Source organism: Chaetodon auriga, chromosome 11 (genome assembly GCF_051107435.1).
Source record: "Chaetodon auriga isolate fChaAug3 chromosome 11, fChaAug3.hap1, whole genome shotgun sequence".
NCBI classification, from domain to species: domain Eukaryota; kingdom Metazoa; phylum Chordata; class Actinopteri; order Chaetodontiformes; family Chaetodontidae; genus Chaetodon; species Chaetodon auriga.
Genome location: NC_135084.1, coordinates 3,109,345 through 3,128,781, shown reverse-complemented (window position 1 = coordinate 3,128,781; position 19,437 = coordinate 3,109,345). Strand labels below are relative to the sequence as shown.

The 19,437-nt window shown below is 40.7% G+C and overlaps 1 protein-coding gene across 4 annotated transcripts in view; it reads left to right on the top strand.

The window, feature by feature from the left end:
- The first annotated feature begins 6,477 nt into the window (after positions 1 to 6,477).
- gbf1 (golgi brefeldin A resistant guanine nucleotide exchange factor 1) overlaps positions 6,478 to 19,437 on the top strand; it is a 92,691-nt gene continuing 79,731 nt past the window's right edge. For all 4 annotated transcript variants that reach the window (XM_076742631.1, XM_076742630.1, XM_076742629.1 and 1 more), the window contains exons 1-3: positions 6,478 to 6,748; positions 9,838 to 9,942; positions 13,101 to 13,167. In XM_076742631.1, coding sequence (XP_076598746.1) covers positions 9,847 to 9,942; positions 13,101 to 13,167 — 163 coding nt within the window. In that variant the 5' untranslated portion in view covers positions 6,478 to 6,748; positions 9,838 to 9,846. The remainder of the gene's footprint in view (positions 6,749 to 9,837; positions 9,943 to 13,100; positions 13,168 to 19,437) is intronic.

The window sequence follows — 19,437 nt, the reverse complement described above, 5'->3', positions numbered from 1 at the left end:
AATGACATGCGTATATTTGCAGATGAAATGTTGCAATTATAAATCCCACAGGTGATCAAACACTTTGCAAAGAGCAAACAGAGGTCTGACACAAGTAGCTTTGACATGCAGCACAGAGCAATACTTTGAGTGTAGGTGTAGAGCACAGAGATTGCACAGAGAGATAAGAGATTGTAGGATTGTAGCTGTGCAGTCTTTGCTCAAGCTTACAAAGCAAACACACATACATTGTTTTGTGATTGACTGTTGGGTCATTGGACTACAATGCTACGTTCTTTAAAGTCTTTAGTACATTTTGCACACTTCCTTTTAATTTTTGAAACATCAAAGCAGAACATACCAGGGAGAGAGGGAAGCAATATACATATAATCCAAATTTTTAACATATACTGCAACACCAGCATACACACACACACATAGACAAAAGTAGACAAAAACATATTCCATTCCATCGTTCCACCCAATAGCCACAAACAAGAAGGAGCCTTAAAAAGACAGCAACAATGGGGAGAAATACACATTCACAGACAAACATTGCATTACATTATTTAGCTGATGCTTTTATCCAAAGCGACTTACAATAAGTACATTCAACTATGTGGACCAACCAACTGCAAGAACCATGTAAGTATATTAGCCTCATCAAATAAGCTGATCTGTTTCGAGGGCAACATTTAGAAACAATAAGAGATTTGATGGGCCAAGTGACACTCTGAACAGATTAGTTTTCAGTTTGCAATGGGAGATGTGCAGAGTTTCTGCTGTTTGATATCAATGGGGAGCTCGTTCCACCATTGTGTAGCCATGACAGCAAACAGTCTGGATTTTGCTGTGCAGTTGGTGGGCTCTCTTCGTAGTGAGGAAGAAGCAGAAGCCCTTTGGCAGTAGTGGAACGTAAAGGCTGGGGTGTTTAGTTTGACTAAGTCCTGGATGTAGGATGGGCCTGAGCCATTTGAAACACTGTAGGCAAATAGGCAGATTATTTCTGGTCACTCACCAAAATACATCCTAAGGGGTGTCTTTTTTAATTTGTTAGCTAATCTCTCGCAACGAAAAGCTACAGTACTCTTTCATACCACAGAGATAAAGCAGGTGGATCTAGACAAACATGTAGGATTGAAAGGCCTCAGAACACTGGACGTTTATTGTTAGGCCGTGACCTCTAATGGCAGTAGTAATTATGACAGGAGTGAAAGAGGAAGTCAAGTAATGCAGTATAAAAAGTCTGCATAAGGAGGAGATGGGATGGAAGGATAGGTCAATCTAACACAGGAGTTTCACCCAGGAAATGGCTGTTTGTGAAACCGAAAGTCGACATTGACTAATTTTGATTTATGTAATGCTCTCATCACTGATTTAAACTGATTTGACCTTCTAATTACATCTGATAAAGGATTTGTCTCTGTACTAGTCTTATTAGTCTTATCTTAGTGCTGCATTTGACACCCTTGACCATGGTGTCCTATTGCAGAGACTGGAACAATTCATTGGCATTAAGGGAACTGTGCTAAGCTGGTTTAAATCCTACTTGTCAGATCGCTCTCAGTTTATACATGTTAATGACGACTTCTCTGTGCTCACTGAAGTCAGCTATGGAGTTCCGCAGGGTTCTGTGCTTGGACCAATTCTATTCACCTTATATATGCTTCCTTTAGGGAAGATTATCAGGAAGCACTCAATAAATTTTCATTGCTATGCAGATGATAGCTATATCTATCAGTGAAGCCAGAAGAAACTAGTCAGTTAACTAGACTACAAGCATGTCTTCAGGGCACAAAGACCTGGATGACCTGCAATTTTCTAATGCTAAACTCGGACAAAACTGAAGTTACAGTACTAGGCCCTAAACATCTTAGAAACTAACTTTCTGATGACATAGCAGTTATGGATGGCATTGCGCTGGCCTCCAGCACCACTGTAAAGAATCTGGGAGTTATCCTTGATCAGGACATGTCCTTTCACTCCCATGTAAAACAAATTTCAAGGACTGCCTTTTTCACCTATGTAACATTGCAAAATCAGGCATACTTTGTCTCAAAATGATGCAGAAAAACTAGTCCATGCATTCGTAGCTTCCAGGCTGGATTGTTGCAATTCCTTACTATCAGACTGCCCAAATTTGTTGCTGAATATTCTCCAGTTGTTCCAGAACGCTGCAGCACGTGTTCTGACAAAAACGAGGAAGAGAGATCATATTTCTCTGATGTTAGCTGCTCTGTACTTGCTCCCTGTAAAGTTTAGAATAGAATTTAAAATTCTCCTCCTTACTTACAAAGCCATAAATGGTCAGGCACCTTCTTATCTTAAAGGGCTCATAGTACCTTATAACCCCACTCAAACACTGTGTTCCCAGAATGCAGGCTTACTTATGGTTCCTAAAGTCTCCAAAAGCAGAACAGGAGCCAGAGCATTTAGCTATCAAGCCCCTCTCCTATGGAATCATCTTCCAGTCTTTGTCTGGGAGGCAGACACTGTCTCTACATTTAAGAGTCGGCTTAAAACTTTCCTTTTTGATAAAGCTTATAGTTAGGGCTGGTTCAGGCTTGTCCTGGACCAGCCCCTAGTTATGCTGCTATAGCATTAGCCTGTTGGGGGACCTCCAAAGACACACCGAGCTCCTCTGTCCTTCTCTCCCTCTCTATCTGCACGTTTTCATGTCCTACCACGGCGTGTTACTAACTTAGCTCCTTCCCCGGAGTCTCTGTGCTTTATCGTCTCACAGGTTCCCACGGATAGTGGCTGAATATGGACTGTGGATTACAGCTATGTCTCCTGCCATGGTCCTGCCTGACATCCACTGCAACTGCTACTACTGTTATTACATCCACTCATTGTTACTGTGATTGCATTTCTGTCTGTCTCTCTCTCACCCAACCGGTCGAGGCAGATGGCCGCCCACCCAGAGCCTGGTTCTGTCTGAGGTTTCTGCCTGTTAAAAGGGAGTTTTTCCTCGCCACTGTCGCCAAGTGCTTGCTCATGAGGGAATTGTTGGGTCTCTGTAGATAAAAGAGCTCGGCCTGTACCAGCTCTATATGGAAAGTGTCCTGAGACAACTTTTGTTGTTATTTGGCGCCATACAAATAAAATTGAAAATTGAAAATTGAATTGAGAATCATATGGGAAGTGTCAATGGAAACTGTTTGGAAAAGGGCAGGCACTTTCAAGAAATACTTAGCGGGTGATTGAGTGAACCTTCTGGCCATCATGTATATCACAGGCTAACTTTAACCAGTCAGATCAATAAACCGTAGTGGGAGTGTAAAACTCTTGCTGAGGCCAGTCAGGAAATGAGTGAAAATCTCTTTTCCATTGAGAAAATGATTTTCTTTCAATGAAGAAATACTCTCCAATTCTGATATAACTGATGCTAGAGTAGCCTCAACACTAGCCCCTTTTGGAGCCACCATTGTTGTTTTTGAATGAACAGTCGTGCTGTTGTCACAACTGAAACATGTCACGTCTGTCTACCTCTGTGGTTTTTCCAGCCCAGGTTAGATGAAACCACAGCCACTATTAGGCTTAAAGTTATGTGCTTGTGGCCAAGCCACTATTGTTTGGACCTATCAACATCCCATCAGAAACTACTTCCGGCTACGGGCAGGAGGGATACCTTTTTACAACCCAGAATGACTATGAAGGACTATGAGTTGTGTTGAGTTGTGTCTGTTTTTCTTGCAGTTGGCTTGTAAAACCAACAGCCAGCAGTGGTGTTGATCAGTGGACTGTGGGCTGTACTTTCCCCCGGTGAATACACTGATCTCTTAGCCAGGACTAATGTTGCTTGGCTTCAGGAGCAGCACAGTATGGTTTGTTTGGAGAGCAGACCAGAACAGATGGCAACTGTGGGTCCACTGAACAGCCAGGTGGACCTACCAGTGCCGACTGTGGCAGGTGCTGGTCCAGGTGTGTGGGTCTAGCCTGGTGGAGAATGAAGCAGAGAAGTGGCCGTGGGCCAGCTGCACAAAATATAGTCTGCATGCTTTACTCAAATGTTTTCCATTATGGCTCTGAAGGAAGGGAGACCCACGTGAGTGCAGTTTCCATGGGAACCAGCCGTCAAGACTTTCATCATATGGAGGTGGGTGTGGTTTCATCGAAACTAGGTTGCAAAAATTATAGATGCCACTCACCTGTAGCTGCCAAAGACTTTCTTATTCTTCATAGTATACAGGGAAACATGTTATATATCTGCACAATCCGTGCAACAGCAGTTTATTTTAAGAAAACTGCAACTTAATTTTTAAAGGTTAAGTCCAATTAACAATAATGCACATTGTTAAAGTGCATTTCTGCTCCCTGCAGTGTGCAAATTGCATTACTGAAAAGAGCATCCAATTCAAAGTTTAGTTAAATATTAAAAAAGAATAGTTTATTGTGTGTTGGAAGACATTCAGCTCACCCTTGCCTGGGGAAGGGTGGGTGCAATTTAAATCTAGAACAATACTTAGTTTTGGCATTGGTGTTTATTCATCAAAAAGCTTTAAAGCTGCAGTAGGTAACTTGTATAAAAGTAATTTTTTGTCATATTTGCTAAAACTGTCCCTATGCCCAGACACCAATACATGAAACATGTAATCTATGAAAAATACGGCTCCATTGGTCCCACCTACTGCTCCTAATGCCATCTGCAAGAATCCACCGCGCCTGGCACAAAACAACCAATCAGAGCCAGAGGAGTGTCTGACATATGTCAATCACTACTCACACATGCTGTGAACTGCCCCCTCCCTCCGCTCATGCTGCCTGCTGCCGCTCAGTCAAACAGCTCTGTGAGCGGCGTCAGGAGGCTAGCAAAAGCTATGGCGGAGCAACAGCCACCCGCAAAGGAGAAACTGCCCATACCGCTGCTGCTGACAACAGCATATATGGCTAAGACAACAAATAACCAGAAATCTAATATGATGATTGTTACAGTAACACTTCGCAGCATGTACGGTATGTTAGCGACTGTGATGTAGCAGCTGGGCAGAGTTAGCTGGTTTCCGATGCTAAAGCTAACGTTACTGGTTGTCATGGCAGACGCCACAGGTGGGAGGGGCTTGGAGACAGGGCATGAGTGCAGCCCTGCTCACTTGGCGCTTGTTTTCTTAGAGTGCACCATAGACATGGAATGACCTGCAAAAGGCCTTACACTCGGACTCTGCCGCCACTATGGCTGTTAAAAGGTTTTATTTTAGACCTAGACTAATTGATTCAAAGGTTTTTAACTCTTTATTGCACTCCATTTTAAATATTGTATTTCTCTCTTTTATTTATTTATTCTATTTTATTCCTATTTTCTTAGTATTTTCTTGATAGCATATTATTATTCTGTATATAACTGTTTTATTGTCTGCTGTTATTTTAAATGAGGATACCCCCTCAATGGTCTTTTGACGTGAAATAAAGCAGTGTTTCCCAACCTTTTTGAGCCAGGGCACATATTTTACATTTGAAAAATCACAAGGCACAACACCAAACAAAAATGTCACAAAAACTATACTTATTGAAATATAATGAAAATGTAGTCTCAATTTACTTAGTCAGTGTGAAACCTGGGCCTGTTTAGTTGAACACAAATCTGATATTCTTGCAGGAATTGAAGAAAGACACAAAAGAAGATTTCATCAGGTGAAAATGGATAATCTTCCACGGCACACCTGATGATTTCTCACGGCACACTTATGTACCGCGGCACAGTGGTTGCGAAACACTGAAATAAAGGATGTGAATAAATGAATGAATGAATGTAACCATTTCATTAAAACCACTTTTAACGTACTACGTAAAAGACTCAGTTTCAGATGATGCAGATGTAAACTGAAACTGAAAATTAAATAAATCCAAAGTAACAATGCGCAACTTCCGTTCAAAGTCAGTTATACCGAAGCCCTCCACAATTGCACAAAATTGCACCTGGTATTGATCGAACACAGAGAACGGATATTAGTTTCTGTCTCTAACCTTATTATGTCTTTGGATGAGCATAAAACTTGTGACCAAACTGCAATGGTATCGCAGCTCTCGCTGCCATGAACAATTTAATTTAAAAAATATGACAATTCCACCAGTTAGTTGTAGGCTTCCCGAAACCCTCTGCGGCTCTTTCTTGGAAAGGACTAATTGGTCACGTTGCTAAACCTGCAACAGAGTTACTGCGCCGGCACCCACTGACAGTAGCCTACACTGTCAGATTGCTCTCTTCAATGGTGATGCTGACCATGCTTTCGTCATCAACCCGGCGTAACCAACCTTTACTCCACTATTGCTACCTTTGTCCCGCCCTCACATCCCTATAATATTTGCTTTTTTGTGAGTCCCTCTCATCCTATATGACTAAAAAATAACACAAGCACCAATAGAGCTCAAACGTAAATTCTCTATTATCTACTTGTAGTTTAAAGTCCTGTGTCACGCTTAAAATGACCCTTTTAGTGGACTGTCAATCAATACGCAATCATCAAGGTAGGTTGAGACGGTAGAGGTTTTCCACGTCAGTGTGTTTACCAAGACCAGATTGACAGCTGCAGGAAGGTGTTCAATTTATTTACTCATGGAGCATTTCTTTGAAGAGTGAATTAATAAGTGGTGTTTGGGGATACTACGTTATCACACAGTGGAATGTCCGAAATTTTTAGTTTGTCTTTTTGTCGTAGTGAACTGAACTTTGGTCTTCATTCACTGTTGGCCGGCTAGCCTGCTAGCTTGCAGAGCTAGGCTAGCATTATCTACAGCAGGACTCCATCTTTGAAATAGCAGCCACACACAGGTAATATATTTATTTCTAGATAACCAGAAAAGCGTTGTCACATATCTGACAACAGGCATTTTACGTTGTTAAATCAAGGAAATGAATTACTGGTGTCTGACAGGACAAACGCTGAACCAGCCGTTAGCCGGTTAGCACGCTAGCTGGTTGAGCTAAGTTGTTAGCTGTATGGTTTCTGGGCAGGTAATTTTTCTTGTTTATGCAACAAATGTATTAACTATTCAGTCCGTTGATGGACAAGAATTAAATAGTAGTCATGTGTCCTCTCATTGCGTTTTTGTTTGTCCCAGAGGACTGTCAACAGTCTTTCAACGCATGAGTTTGGTGGAGAGCTAGCTTGTTAGCTTTGCCTTTGAGTAGACGCTTCCGACTTAACATTAGTTAATCTAATTACCTAGCAAGCGCCTTCCTAGCTCACCTGACAGCGAAGTCGCTGACTTATGTCACTTGCTTTTAGTGTATGACTGTACTATGTTGCATTTACGAACATGTGTTAAGGATGTCACTATGACAGTGTTAGATTCTGGATGCTGAAATCTTGGCTTTCGTTGGCTGTTTCAGTATTTCTGGCAAGTTACAGGCTGAGATGTTGTGGTATTGTGACATTCATGTAATTATTTTAAACCAACATGAACTACCTTCTGTCACTGATATCTAGAATTTACTCAACAACATGTAGTGATTCATGTGCTTCATTGCTAGCCTAAAAACATCACAAGGAAAGCTCTTAGTATCATGCAAGACAGGTGTAAGTAACATCATCTTCCAAAATGAACTGTTCCATAAACACTACTAAATCTGGATATCTACCGTTTCAAACAACAGGGAGCCCCTTTGGCCTGTGAGCAGTCATTTAAATGTTATATAAGGTATTGAGCTGGAGGGGAGACATGTAAACATATAGAACTTTAAATTATCTGTCTAGAATATGAATGGGCAGAAAGTGTTAATCTGAGTATGTTCAGGATTCAGAAAGAAGAAATTTGTTTCGTAGGTTGGGACAGTCTTTGAGAAGCCCTCGGTGTACAGATTGTAAAGCCCTCTGATTGTAAAACTGGGTTTTTTACCTGAAGAATCAAGGGAAACTGTAAACCTGTTGATCTTGTGATCTGTCCCTAATTTGTGTTTTTCTGAATTCATGTTGAACAAACAGTTTCACATCATGCTGTAACAGCTGAGGTTTATGAAATGAATATCTGATGAATCTTCCTTATTTCTGTCTGTTCCTGAGCAGAAGTTCCTACCCCTTCACCCTTTTCCTCTGTCTGAATTAGACATAAAACCAGTCAAGCCAGTCAGTGTGGAGTGGATGTGGACAGTAAAATCCTCCAGTAGCATGTCTGAAGCAGTGGCATTATTCACAACCCCTAAGATGAAGTGCAGGTGTAGGGGTGGTGCAGTGATTCGCACTGTCACCTGATAGAAAGAATGGTCTGTGGCAGTATTTCTTACACTTTGCTGTTTTTCTAAAAAATAAATGAAAGAGATCAAAAATAAGGTGTGATGCACAGTTTTTGCTTTATGCAGAGCTATTCAGCTGTCAAACATTTAACCTAAAATGACTTGGTTTACTATACCTGCTGTGTACACTGTGCAGCTGCATTATTTTTGAAAATACAACATCAGATCAGAACTCAACATCATTGATTCAGATTGGAATTGATATTGTACCTTAATCGGTACATCTGTAGTGAAGACTCATTTATATGATAGCTGTTTCAGCTATAAGCCTATCCGTCTGTCCCTACATCCTAGCGTTTACCCATCATACCTTCATCCTCATTATTTTGAATAGGCTGCTTACCATGAATTTAAAAGAAGGTGGCCTCAGCCACCCAGTCTCCACATTCATAAATCTTCCTGTAAAGTAAGAGTATTATCTGGCACGGTTTTCATGACACAAGGAAAAAGGTTAATCCAACCATTTTGAGGTATACTGCTGGTCAAATATGAACTGCATCTCATTGTGATTCTGTTTGGTTATCTATATTGATTTTAGGGATTGTCAAGGTACACACAGAAATTTGTGGTTTGGTTCTTAGATTCTATATTCATTTGAGGGTGAGAGTTCATAGGTTGACTTTAAATCTGGCAACTCAATGTTCTTTTACTTCTTGTACTTCCTGTTTTCATATTGGATATATTAAGTCTAAAGGCTTGTTCATCCATCGCTTCAATTCCATTGTATGCACATGAGTTGTTGTATACAAAATGTGTTTCCCATGAGAAACACTATTAGACTGCTTTACTTGATGGCCCAGTGGTCTCTAGCACATTATATTAGCCAGGATATGCTGTGCTCTTTAAAATTCCATATTATTGTATATGCTAGCTCTGTGGATCATTGATCTCTTATCCACCTATGCAAGCTCTCAATTTTAAGTTATCTGCAGGTTGGAAATCAAATATTGTATCAATTTTTCTATTAATCACAGCATTAATACAATAGCTACTTTAGTATTACAAGTCACGTAAAGATAACATCATGTTATTAATGTTGAGTCAAGTGGTTTGTAGTGTTTTTTTTTTTTTTTTTTTTTCTCACATTTACACCAGATGTGAGACATCACTGGCATGTAAATACTTCTAATGCATCAAGCCATTTTATCCAAAACAACTCTGATCTCTGCTCTGTTACAGTGACACTGTCCACAGAACCAGCTGTCCTATCAGCAGAACAGCTGAAAGTACTGGTCTTACCAGGCTAACTGATGTCAGTAATTCAATTGATAAAAACATTTTTATGTAGGCTTCATGAGGAGTATACAGGAAGAAAATGGCATTGTTTGCATTTATTGAATGATTTATTTTTATTTCCTCTGTCCAAGTAGCTGTTATTACCCATAGTGAAACCAGAAATCTCATTGTGAAACTGGGGGCTGTAATCTGCCCTTATAGGTATTTCATTTCATGCTGTGACAGATTTTAATGAAATATAACCTCTATAATTCAACTATGAACCATGATATCCTGATATGAGAATTTTGTAGCAATACAGAGGGACTGTAAATGATAATATAGAACTATCTCCAAGTCCTGGCTTGAATTTCTGACAAAACTAACCATCCCCTCTTCTGTTTTTGTCCCAGAAAAAAAGGATGGTGGACAAGAATATCTACATTGTCCAGGGTGAAATTGGTGCTGTTGTTGGAGCTATCAAGAGGAACTCCAGATGGAATACACACACTCCACTGGTAAGTTAAACAGCAGTTGTATTTGCTAATTTTAACTGACTTAAGGTTGGATTTACGAAAGACATTAAAACTGACTGGTGGGAAGGATAGAACTTCAGATTTTTGTAGTCACCAAACTGCAGGTTTATTGGGCAGACTACATCAGTAACTTCAGACTGATATTGTAAGGGTCAGTATTCCTCTGTTCAAAATGATGGAAATGGAAGTTACATTTTTAAGGACACTTTTCCAGTGAGAATCACAGGGATAACATTGCTATAAAGTCCAAAGTAATTGCTGATTCATTCCTTGTTCCTGGAGCTTACGTATGGTTACAGGGCTCTACAGTGCAACATACATGTTGCACGTGCTATGAAAAAAATCTGTTTGTGCGATGAATGAAATGACCTCAGTAGCACACGTGCGATACAGATCCAACACCAAGCTGAAGGTTTTGCCATGGTCCTCACAGTCCCTAAACATCACTGAAAATCTGTGGATAGACCTCAAAAGAGCAGCACATGGAAGATGGTCCAAGAATCTCACAGAACTAGAAGTCTTTTGAAAGGATGAATGGGCGAAAATCCCCCAAACAACTGAAAGACTCTTAGCTGTGATACTTGCCAGTGGTGGTGTTACTAAGTGTTGACCAAACAGGGCGCCCAAACTTTTGCTTCTGGCCCTTTTCCTTCTTTGTTATTATGAAAAAATAAAAGACGGGAATAAAAAAGTACTCTTGCTTAAAATACTAAAGAAATGTGCCACCTTTAACTTCATGCAGTTTGGAAATTAGGTCATCTTTGACTTGCTTAGCTAGTCAGAGTAAGAGAAATTTTGACCGAGGGTATCTACACTTTTGCACGCCACTGTGTAATCCACAAAGGAGCAAAGCCATAACTTTTATGTGAACTGTCCAGGTCATGTTGTTTCTTGTATGCTGTAGTGTCAGCTGGTAATGGAGCTCTTAGGTCACAATGGACATCCTGACATGTCCTGTGGATACCAAGACTTCCTGATGCTGCTGGCTGCTGTGATGTCTTCAGGTCTTTGCTTGACTGAGGCACAGCACCTGCCGAGCAATAACTTACTCCTCTGATGATTTCTTATACTGTGAGGAGAGTCTGGTGGGTCCAGGAAGGCATAATCAAACACAGCTTCATCAGGTCACTCAGATAATCAGTAAAACATGGCAGACTGTTATTTGTACATTGTTCTTTGATGTTTTATCAGCACCAACCATGTACAACAGAAGATAAAGTTGGTCTTGAATGAAGGAGAAGCATGTAAGTGTGTGCTGATCACAGTGGTAATGTGACAGTGATTACAGTATGACCAGAGGAAACCAAAATGGCCCATTTACCCATTGTAATTGTGGAATTCTTGATTCTAGCTTGTTAGAGCGTGCCATGTTTTTATTCCCAGCCTCTCCGACCTTAGTTACTGACATTAAATATTCTTCTTCTTTAATTCGCTTTCTATGAGGATGACTTCCAGAGTCAATGTAGCCTGATACTGTGAAAGTGTTGTGACATTTGGAACGTTTTTTTAGGATGTTTATTTTAGTAGTTATTGGTAATTCTGGTAGGCATGATTTGTTTTTGTGTGAATTATTAACAATTAATCACTAACAATATTAACAATGACAATACTTTTCCTGATATATATATATATATTTTTTTTTGTAAACATTGGAATATTCTTCGTTTCTTTGACTATTCTCAGTAATTGCACAAAGCATTTTGTTTATGTAGAACCATAGGATTACACTGTGGAAGGCCTCAGTGGTGATGGCTCAGCTTCTTCACATCATTAAAAATTTTTCAGGAGACAAGGCCTGCAACTGAGCCTGGAATAACATTACAAAAAAGGTTCAGATGCTGAATTGCACTGCATTTGTTTCAACAAATAGGCTGGCAACTCATGTATGGATATTTGAGTAACTCACAACATGTCTGTCAACTCTTGTCAAAGCTGTGACAGAGTCTGCAGGGTCATAGGTAGCATCCAGCTCGCTGCCTCTTCCTCCTCGAGGTCTCTTTATTGGTGTGGATGTTAGGAGGCTCAGAGGAGCTGCATAGTGAACAGTGGATGTGCCAACACCCATCTTTGCAGGACACAGTTGCCTGGACAGCTGTAACAGAATTTTCTTTATGAACAGCAAACAATATGACAAAAGACAAATACATAGCAGTATTACATTATGAGTACAACTATTAATGGCTGCAACGACAAATTGTTAAAACTTCATCAAAAGTTGTCAGAATATATCAGTCTACAAAGTGTACTTCTGATGAGGAGTCCACTGCCCTCCTTACGGTTTGTCTCTGTGGTGTTTCCGTCTGGTAGTGATGTGTTGCCCTGTATGCAGGAAACAGTTATAGTTGACTCCAACATCATGTCAAATGGGTAGTTATGGCAACAGCTACAGTTAATGATACGAAATCATTTTTATCAAGTATGGGGGAAGAAACTGGTACACAAAACATCTGACTTCAACTATAACTTGTGTTGTGTGGCAAAGCTTGTAAATTCAGTCTAATTTCCAGGTAAAAAAAGAAGAGCATTATGTAAAGGAGACTTGGTGTTGTTATGCCTCTGCAGCGAGAGCCAAAGACATTATGTTTTTGAGTTGCCTGTTTGTCTGTCCCATTGTATCTTAGCCTTGACTTACTATGCTAACTATGTCTTCCAGACTGTTACAACTTATTTGTGAGGATATGCTATTATCTTCCTAATGCAGAGGTTCTCAGCCCTGGTTGTGTTGTTTTTCAGTTATCTAATCAGAGACTTACATCATTAAACTGCTAACCCCATGAAAAATGGTTCTTCTAGAGCAGGGACTGAGAACTGCTGCAGTATGGTGTTAAACTATGATGCAACAAGTTGCCATTTCTGTCCAGAGTCAACATACTGGGCACTTTGGGAACATAAACAAAACAAATACTCCTATAGAGACTTTGTTGACTCAGCCATCTCTGTTTTTATGTAGAATATTTTTCATAAAGTGCTGTGCTTATTGCTAGGAATGGATGGCTTTATAGCCCACATTCTACCTAATGCATCCTTAGACTGAGCATTCAAGTATCAAATTAGATTCAACTACTCTGAGTGAAAAATTATGTCTTAGATGGCCTCCCATGCTCCCATCGTGTTCTTATCATGTTTTTCTCTCTGCCCAGGATGAAGAACAGGACCCATTACTGAACAGCTTTGGCCACCTCAAGGAAGTACTCAACAGCATAAAAGGTATGTGGAGCTGTGGTGATGTAGGTTGGGTGTAAGGTGATGGGATCAGCACCAGTTTGAACAGTGTGGACTAAGCTGTTTGAATGTGACAGCTTTCACATCAGCTTAGACAAACCGAACAAAACAGGCAAATCCACCAAAGTCAGGTTGAATTGCACAAAGTAGGTTAGGTGTGAAAATACCCCAAATCCACAAAACACTAAAATTACTGTCATTTTCAATGTTCCTTGTTTTAACACATTACTTGAATATATCTCAGTGATTTAGCACTGTAAATTTGAGCATATTCAGGTCATCTGTATAGCTAGGGATATTAAATCATGTGTGCTCAGTAGTTTTCCACTGAGAAATGCCTTGGCCTTTCAAACTTGCATTTTACAGTGAAAGACATTTTTTCCTTTGCCAATTTTAGACAAGGAAGGTAAATGTAAAGGTGAATTGGGAGGATTTGCTGCCTGCTTTGTCTTATGTAATAGTAATTTGAAACTCTTTGGATTTGGTCTGTTGATTGGGCAAAACAAGACATTGGATTCAGTGCTAATCACACTAAGTGTGGTGACTGATCATTTGTGCGTTCAATGGGGCGTGAATGCAGTGGTGCCTGTCTGACAGCGCCCCCCCCCCACTTTTTTTTCTGAGACAAGCCCAGATGGGCTCTGAGGAAAATCCTGCATGTTGTCATGTCTTTGCAATGAGAGTCCTGGCAGCTCCCTCAGCCCTACAGCTCCAGTTGTAGAATTGTAAGCAATGGGAAAGATGCAACACATGGAGCTGCACAGTCTGAGCCCCCACCGCTGCTGCCTTCCTCCAGGGAATGCCTCTGCCACTGTGAGATGGACAGGCGCTGCTGGCTGAGGAGGAATCCACCACACTGGTTAACCCTTCTCTACCCTTTCCCTCTCCCTACAACCGTCTCCCTTCAGCCCTCAAATCACCAAAAGCCTATGTTGCACTGTTACCCTCACTAATACAGATTCTATTACAGTTACTGTATTTGACCAGAATGAAATTCAAATATAAAATTGAAATATTTCTTTCAGCTTTTTTAGGACATTTGCATGAAGTAATGAATCCATGTCAAGGATGCTTGAAAGCCTTGTTGCATCCTTAAGCTCAAATCCCCTGTGCACCCAGTCTCTCAAATGTTAACATCCATGCCCTGATGAGAGACAAAATGGAGATCAAATAACCACAGTAGAGCTGAATTCTGTGCTTGACAGACTGATCAATTTGTTTTGTTTTTACAGCAGCATAACAACCTAATACATCTCTGTAGCTGTGTCTTTTATACAGAAACGCAGCAATATTTTGGTAGGAAATCTTGCGGGTGGGCTGTTTTGCTGCTGCTTTGAGGTTTTGCAGCAGCCCAGCTGTCTATTTAATGAAAGCCCAGTAATTCCCATTTACTCTGCTGTGTATCTCCGCTCCCTTTTAACAACAAAAGCCAAACAGCAAAGGAAATATGAATTAGGTTTCTCAGCCCCTCTCTGTCTGTCTTCACTTACTTTCTTTCTTTCCATCTTTCTCGGTTGCTTTCTCTGTCTGGCTGAGGGTCTCTCTGGTCTGGCGGTCCTGTTCTGTTGTAACTAGTGTGATTGACAGGGCCATGTGCCATAGAGCTGGAGAGAAGTGCAGCTGGAAGTATATCATCTGCAATTTTAGTTGGGTAAATATAGCAGGGAGTCTTGTCAAGCAGAGAGATAAATTGTTCTGGGAAAGGAAGTGTTGTCTCTCTTTTCTGAAAGCAGGAAAAAAAGTTTCCTTCAACTCCTGGAAAATGTGGTCCTCTCTTGACTGTTGAACAATGAGAGCACAGATGAAGAAGCTTGGGCCAACGAAGGACCATATGTTGTGATGCCTCAGCTCCACCTTGCTCCGTCAGCCAGGCAAATCAGACCCAGGAAGCAGGAGCGTTTCCTCTGATTTAAATGGGATGGTTTGGATTTAGCCTGCTATCTAATGCCCCATCCCTAACCTTATTAGACCCATATAATTGAGTGCTTTCCACAGCATCTGTCTTTAAATGTGTACTGGATTGCCAAAAAATCTGGTGTTTTGTGTCAAAGGTTCTTTGGTTTGAAACTTATAGAACACAGTAGTGCATATATCACTTATGTTTAAAAATATTCCCTATGTGTATCACGAATATAGAGGCTGTCATATAGAGGCTGTCATAATGATGGAGCCCCTCTGGCATATTGACATTTGTTTACATTTCGGCTATGCTCAGGAGGTAGAGCGGTCTTCCACTTACCAGAAAGTTGGTGGTTTGATCCCTGGCCTCGGCAAGTCCAAGTATCGTTTGGCAAGATACTGAACCCCAAATTGCCCCCAATGCTGTGCAATCAGTGTGTGAGTGTGTATGAATGGTTAAAAGCTTGTAATGAGCAGGTGGCTCAGCCATCGTATGAATGGGTGTGAATGGGTGAATGCAGACTTGTGTTGTAAAAGAGAGGTCGTCAGACTAGAAAAAACAAAAGATTTTTTCTTATTGACCGTATGGCAAAGTTTGAATGCCCTAATTTTTACAGTAAGGATTTTGGTTAATGAGCCATTTTTGAAATGTTTACCTTTGTCAGAATAAAGGTAAAAATGTTTGTTTTTCCATTCTGCATCGACAACATACACCCCTAAGTCAAGCTAGGTACTGAACCGTGCATCGTTTGTGCCAAAAAACCCATAAAATCTGTTAGCTCTTATTATTATTTCAAATATTTTCATGACATTTTGAACCTTCATCTAGCAAGTCTTGTCATGTAATATAACTTCACCAGTGGTAGTTGGCTAGAAGGACCAGTAGCCCTTGCGATGACATGAAGAGCCATGTGGGCTTTGTCACATCTAATCCAGGCAGTACATTGAAATTAAAAACAAGCAAATGTTAGCATTAACAAATCAATGCTAAAATTTGATTTGTTGCTGCCTATAAACATGAACTCCCATTATCAACTACCAAAAATAAGAATGCACAGAAAAATCTTATTGTATTTTCTGTTCCAACACCTGAAGCATTGTTATGAACTGCAGATTGAGTCTTTGTCTCTTACCTGACATTGACGGGGGTCTCTGCTGTATAGGATTGTCATCACACAGACAAATCTGTCTCAATCTCTTGTTGAATAATTCTGTGGATTTATTTTATGGCTGGACTATACCTCAGAGAGTAAGAGAGCGTGTAGAACAGCCTTTCATTCCACCATACTCTTTATTTCATCTCCTGCTCACCTATTTTTTTTTTCAGTTGCACCTTTTTATGCAGAAGTCACTGAGCCTCAGCTTCTCAAATCTTCAATTCTTTCCTCCCACCCTCCTCTCCTATCAACCCCCTCTGCTGCAGCGAAGGTCAGATTTTTGACAAGTCTGCAGAAGAAACAGTCTGATCCTAAATCCCTTCATTTTTATTCATACAAATACAGGTTTAGAGCCCCTTGCAGCCCCCCAGATACAAAGCCAGAGTGGCCTTTTGACTGACAGCTTTCTCCTTTTCATCCCAACACTAACGAAATTCAAAAGCACACCTTTAATTGACTTGAATCACCAACACAGCAGCAGAGGTGGATATCAGGGGGCATGGAAGTGGATTTGCAGAATGAACATTGTGGAGGATGATTTGATTACTCTCCAGCTGACCTTTGAATAATTATCCAGCTTTCCCAAAAGCAGAACACAATTACACAAGCAGTGCTAATTTTTTATGGAACAGTAGAAGTATGACAAAAAATGATGTTTTTTATCATGTCGTTTGAGGCCCCAACATGTAATCCTCACTGTATATTTTATCTCTTCAAATAAAATGAAGGCACTTAGTGTGATATGTGTGTTTTGAAATGTTTTCCGTTTGTTTTCACACGGCCTAATCCATGCGTTACTGACAACCCCACTAATTCATCACATTTTACTGTCCTGTCAGTCATCAAGAGAGAATGCACACATGCCGTTCCTCTCAGTCTTATTTCAAGGTCAAGCGTGAGTGTATGTTGTCTCAGTCCCCAGCTGTAGTCAGGCTGGCACTAGTGGGCCTCTGGGGTTGGAGCCTGAGCACTTGGGAACTGGTTGTGGCCTTTTAGCCCCCCTTCCACCCTCTCTCCCCTCCCTTCCTCTTCCCTGCCACCTGATCTTCAGACATAAATCACTCCCAATTGAACCAACAGAAGGCAGCTGGCAAATGCTGAGGAGGAGGAACCATAATTCATGTCGCTCAGTCACTTATGCAAATATGTTTACTCATGAAGGCATTCTGAGCAAGGAGAATCTGCCTCATGCCAATTCTTTACATGTCTGCCACGTGGCCCCCGTGTCCCGTCGCTTTAAGCACGAGATCATGGGTTAAATTCTTGGTCATGCTGTCAGTGTTATTTTTATGATATGGTTGAAAGTCAATGAACTGAGTGGGCGGAGTTGTTACTTACATTAATGCCTTGTCAGGTTTACTTTGGCTTGACGTTGGGTGGGCATCATACCTGGATGAATGAATCCCTTAATAGTAATGCATGCGCATAGGAAATACAGTAGGGCTGCAACTAATTATTATAACCATTATTTATTAATTAGCATCATTTAATTTTCTTGATGTTTTTCATTTGGTTTATAAAATGTCAGGAAATACTAAACCAAATCGCTTATTTTTAGTCCTGAAAGCAAACCCCAAAGATGTTCAGTTTCTTATCATAGAAGACAAAGAAATTATTCACATTTGAGAAGCTGGAACCAGCAGCGTTTTGGTACTTTTGCCCACAGAGTTACTTGAATGTTTAATTGATTTTTGGGATTGTTGTTTTTTTGTCAATAGAATAATCAAGTGATTGACCAATGGTTTGAGCTCTGAAATATAGCGACAGTAACATCAATGAAAAAATTCAGAATTATAAAAATGGAACACACTGTCAAAATGACGATGTCATTTTTGATACAGTCACAATTTCACAGATTATTTTTCCAAGTTATGTTACTGTGAAGGCGTTGACCCTTTCATGCTGATGGTTTGCCTGACTATGTCCCAGGTTAGCCTCATGTAAAAAAACATCTTTGTTGCACCCAAATGCAGAAGATGCATCACATGTGATTATTATAGAAGTTGCTGGACAAAGATGGGTAACATGTTATCCCTTAAGGCCAGTGATTTTGGTGGTGGGAGGGGTTTGGTATGGAGCACGAAGGTGATTCTAACCCCTGTAACTACCTAAGATAATGTGATGCCAAAGGTTATAGTGGTCATGTTGAGATACTGCTATTAAATCAAAGTAAAACATTTGTAAGTCAACTTTTATCTGAGTGAGATAGAGGTTATTGGAGTTTTGAAACTTTTTAGTCCATTTGACTATTATACAGTGTATTCTGACTTCTTAGAATTAGACTTAGTTCTCTTGGGCGTCATCTGTGTGTAGTTGTGATTGACGGTTGATGGGAGGCGCCATGGATTATCCAGGTGTTATATAGTGGCAAGCCTTTGGTCTACCAGTTGTAAAACTCTCCATCAAAACAGCTATGATTAATCGGAGCGGCTCCCCCTCCCCAGACAGGCTGCCACCTAGTGCTGGTTAGTAGCTGTAAATCTGGCCAGTTAACAGTGCCCTAACCGGGAACTGACAGGCAGGGCTTAGGCCCAGTGTGCAGAGGGGATGCAACTGTTGTCCTGTTTCAGAGGCTCTCAACAATGTGCTGAGTGGATGGAGAGTCCCAGCAGAGGGCTATTAATCATGCCGGCCGGGGTGTCTGTGTGGGAGGGGGGTCGGGCTCAGGCATGGACAGAGCTGAGGGTTAGATGGAAGAGAGGGTTGAGGGTGCCGTGGAGGATCTGGATGTGCTGACAGGAACAGTGGGCAAGATGTGAGCAAAACAAACTAGCCCCCATGAGCCCCAAAAGAGAGGAGGAAGTGGAGGGGAGGCTGGACCAGGGCTTGGACACAACAAATGTGCTTTGCACTCATACTCCAGAGTGCATGGACAATTTTGAATTTGTTTGAATCAGATTTAACATTGTATTATTTGTTCATTAATACAGAAATTCATTTCTTCTAAAATCAGTCACTGATGAAACCTATCACTTTAAACAACACAATTTATTACCGTTCAAATTGTGATTATTCAGAACACATTAGAGGCTACATTAAGCCACTTAAAACATCTCTCTTGACAGCAATCAATAAAACAAATGCTCAGACAAAAAGGAAACAAATCCAGTGTCTGTGGGTTTTGCATCCAATGATTTCATTTAGCCAGAACGAAATTGTTTCCCAAGGCTAACATGCTAGCTTGACAGCTGTGGGTACT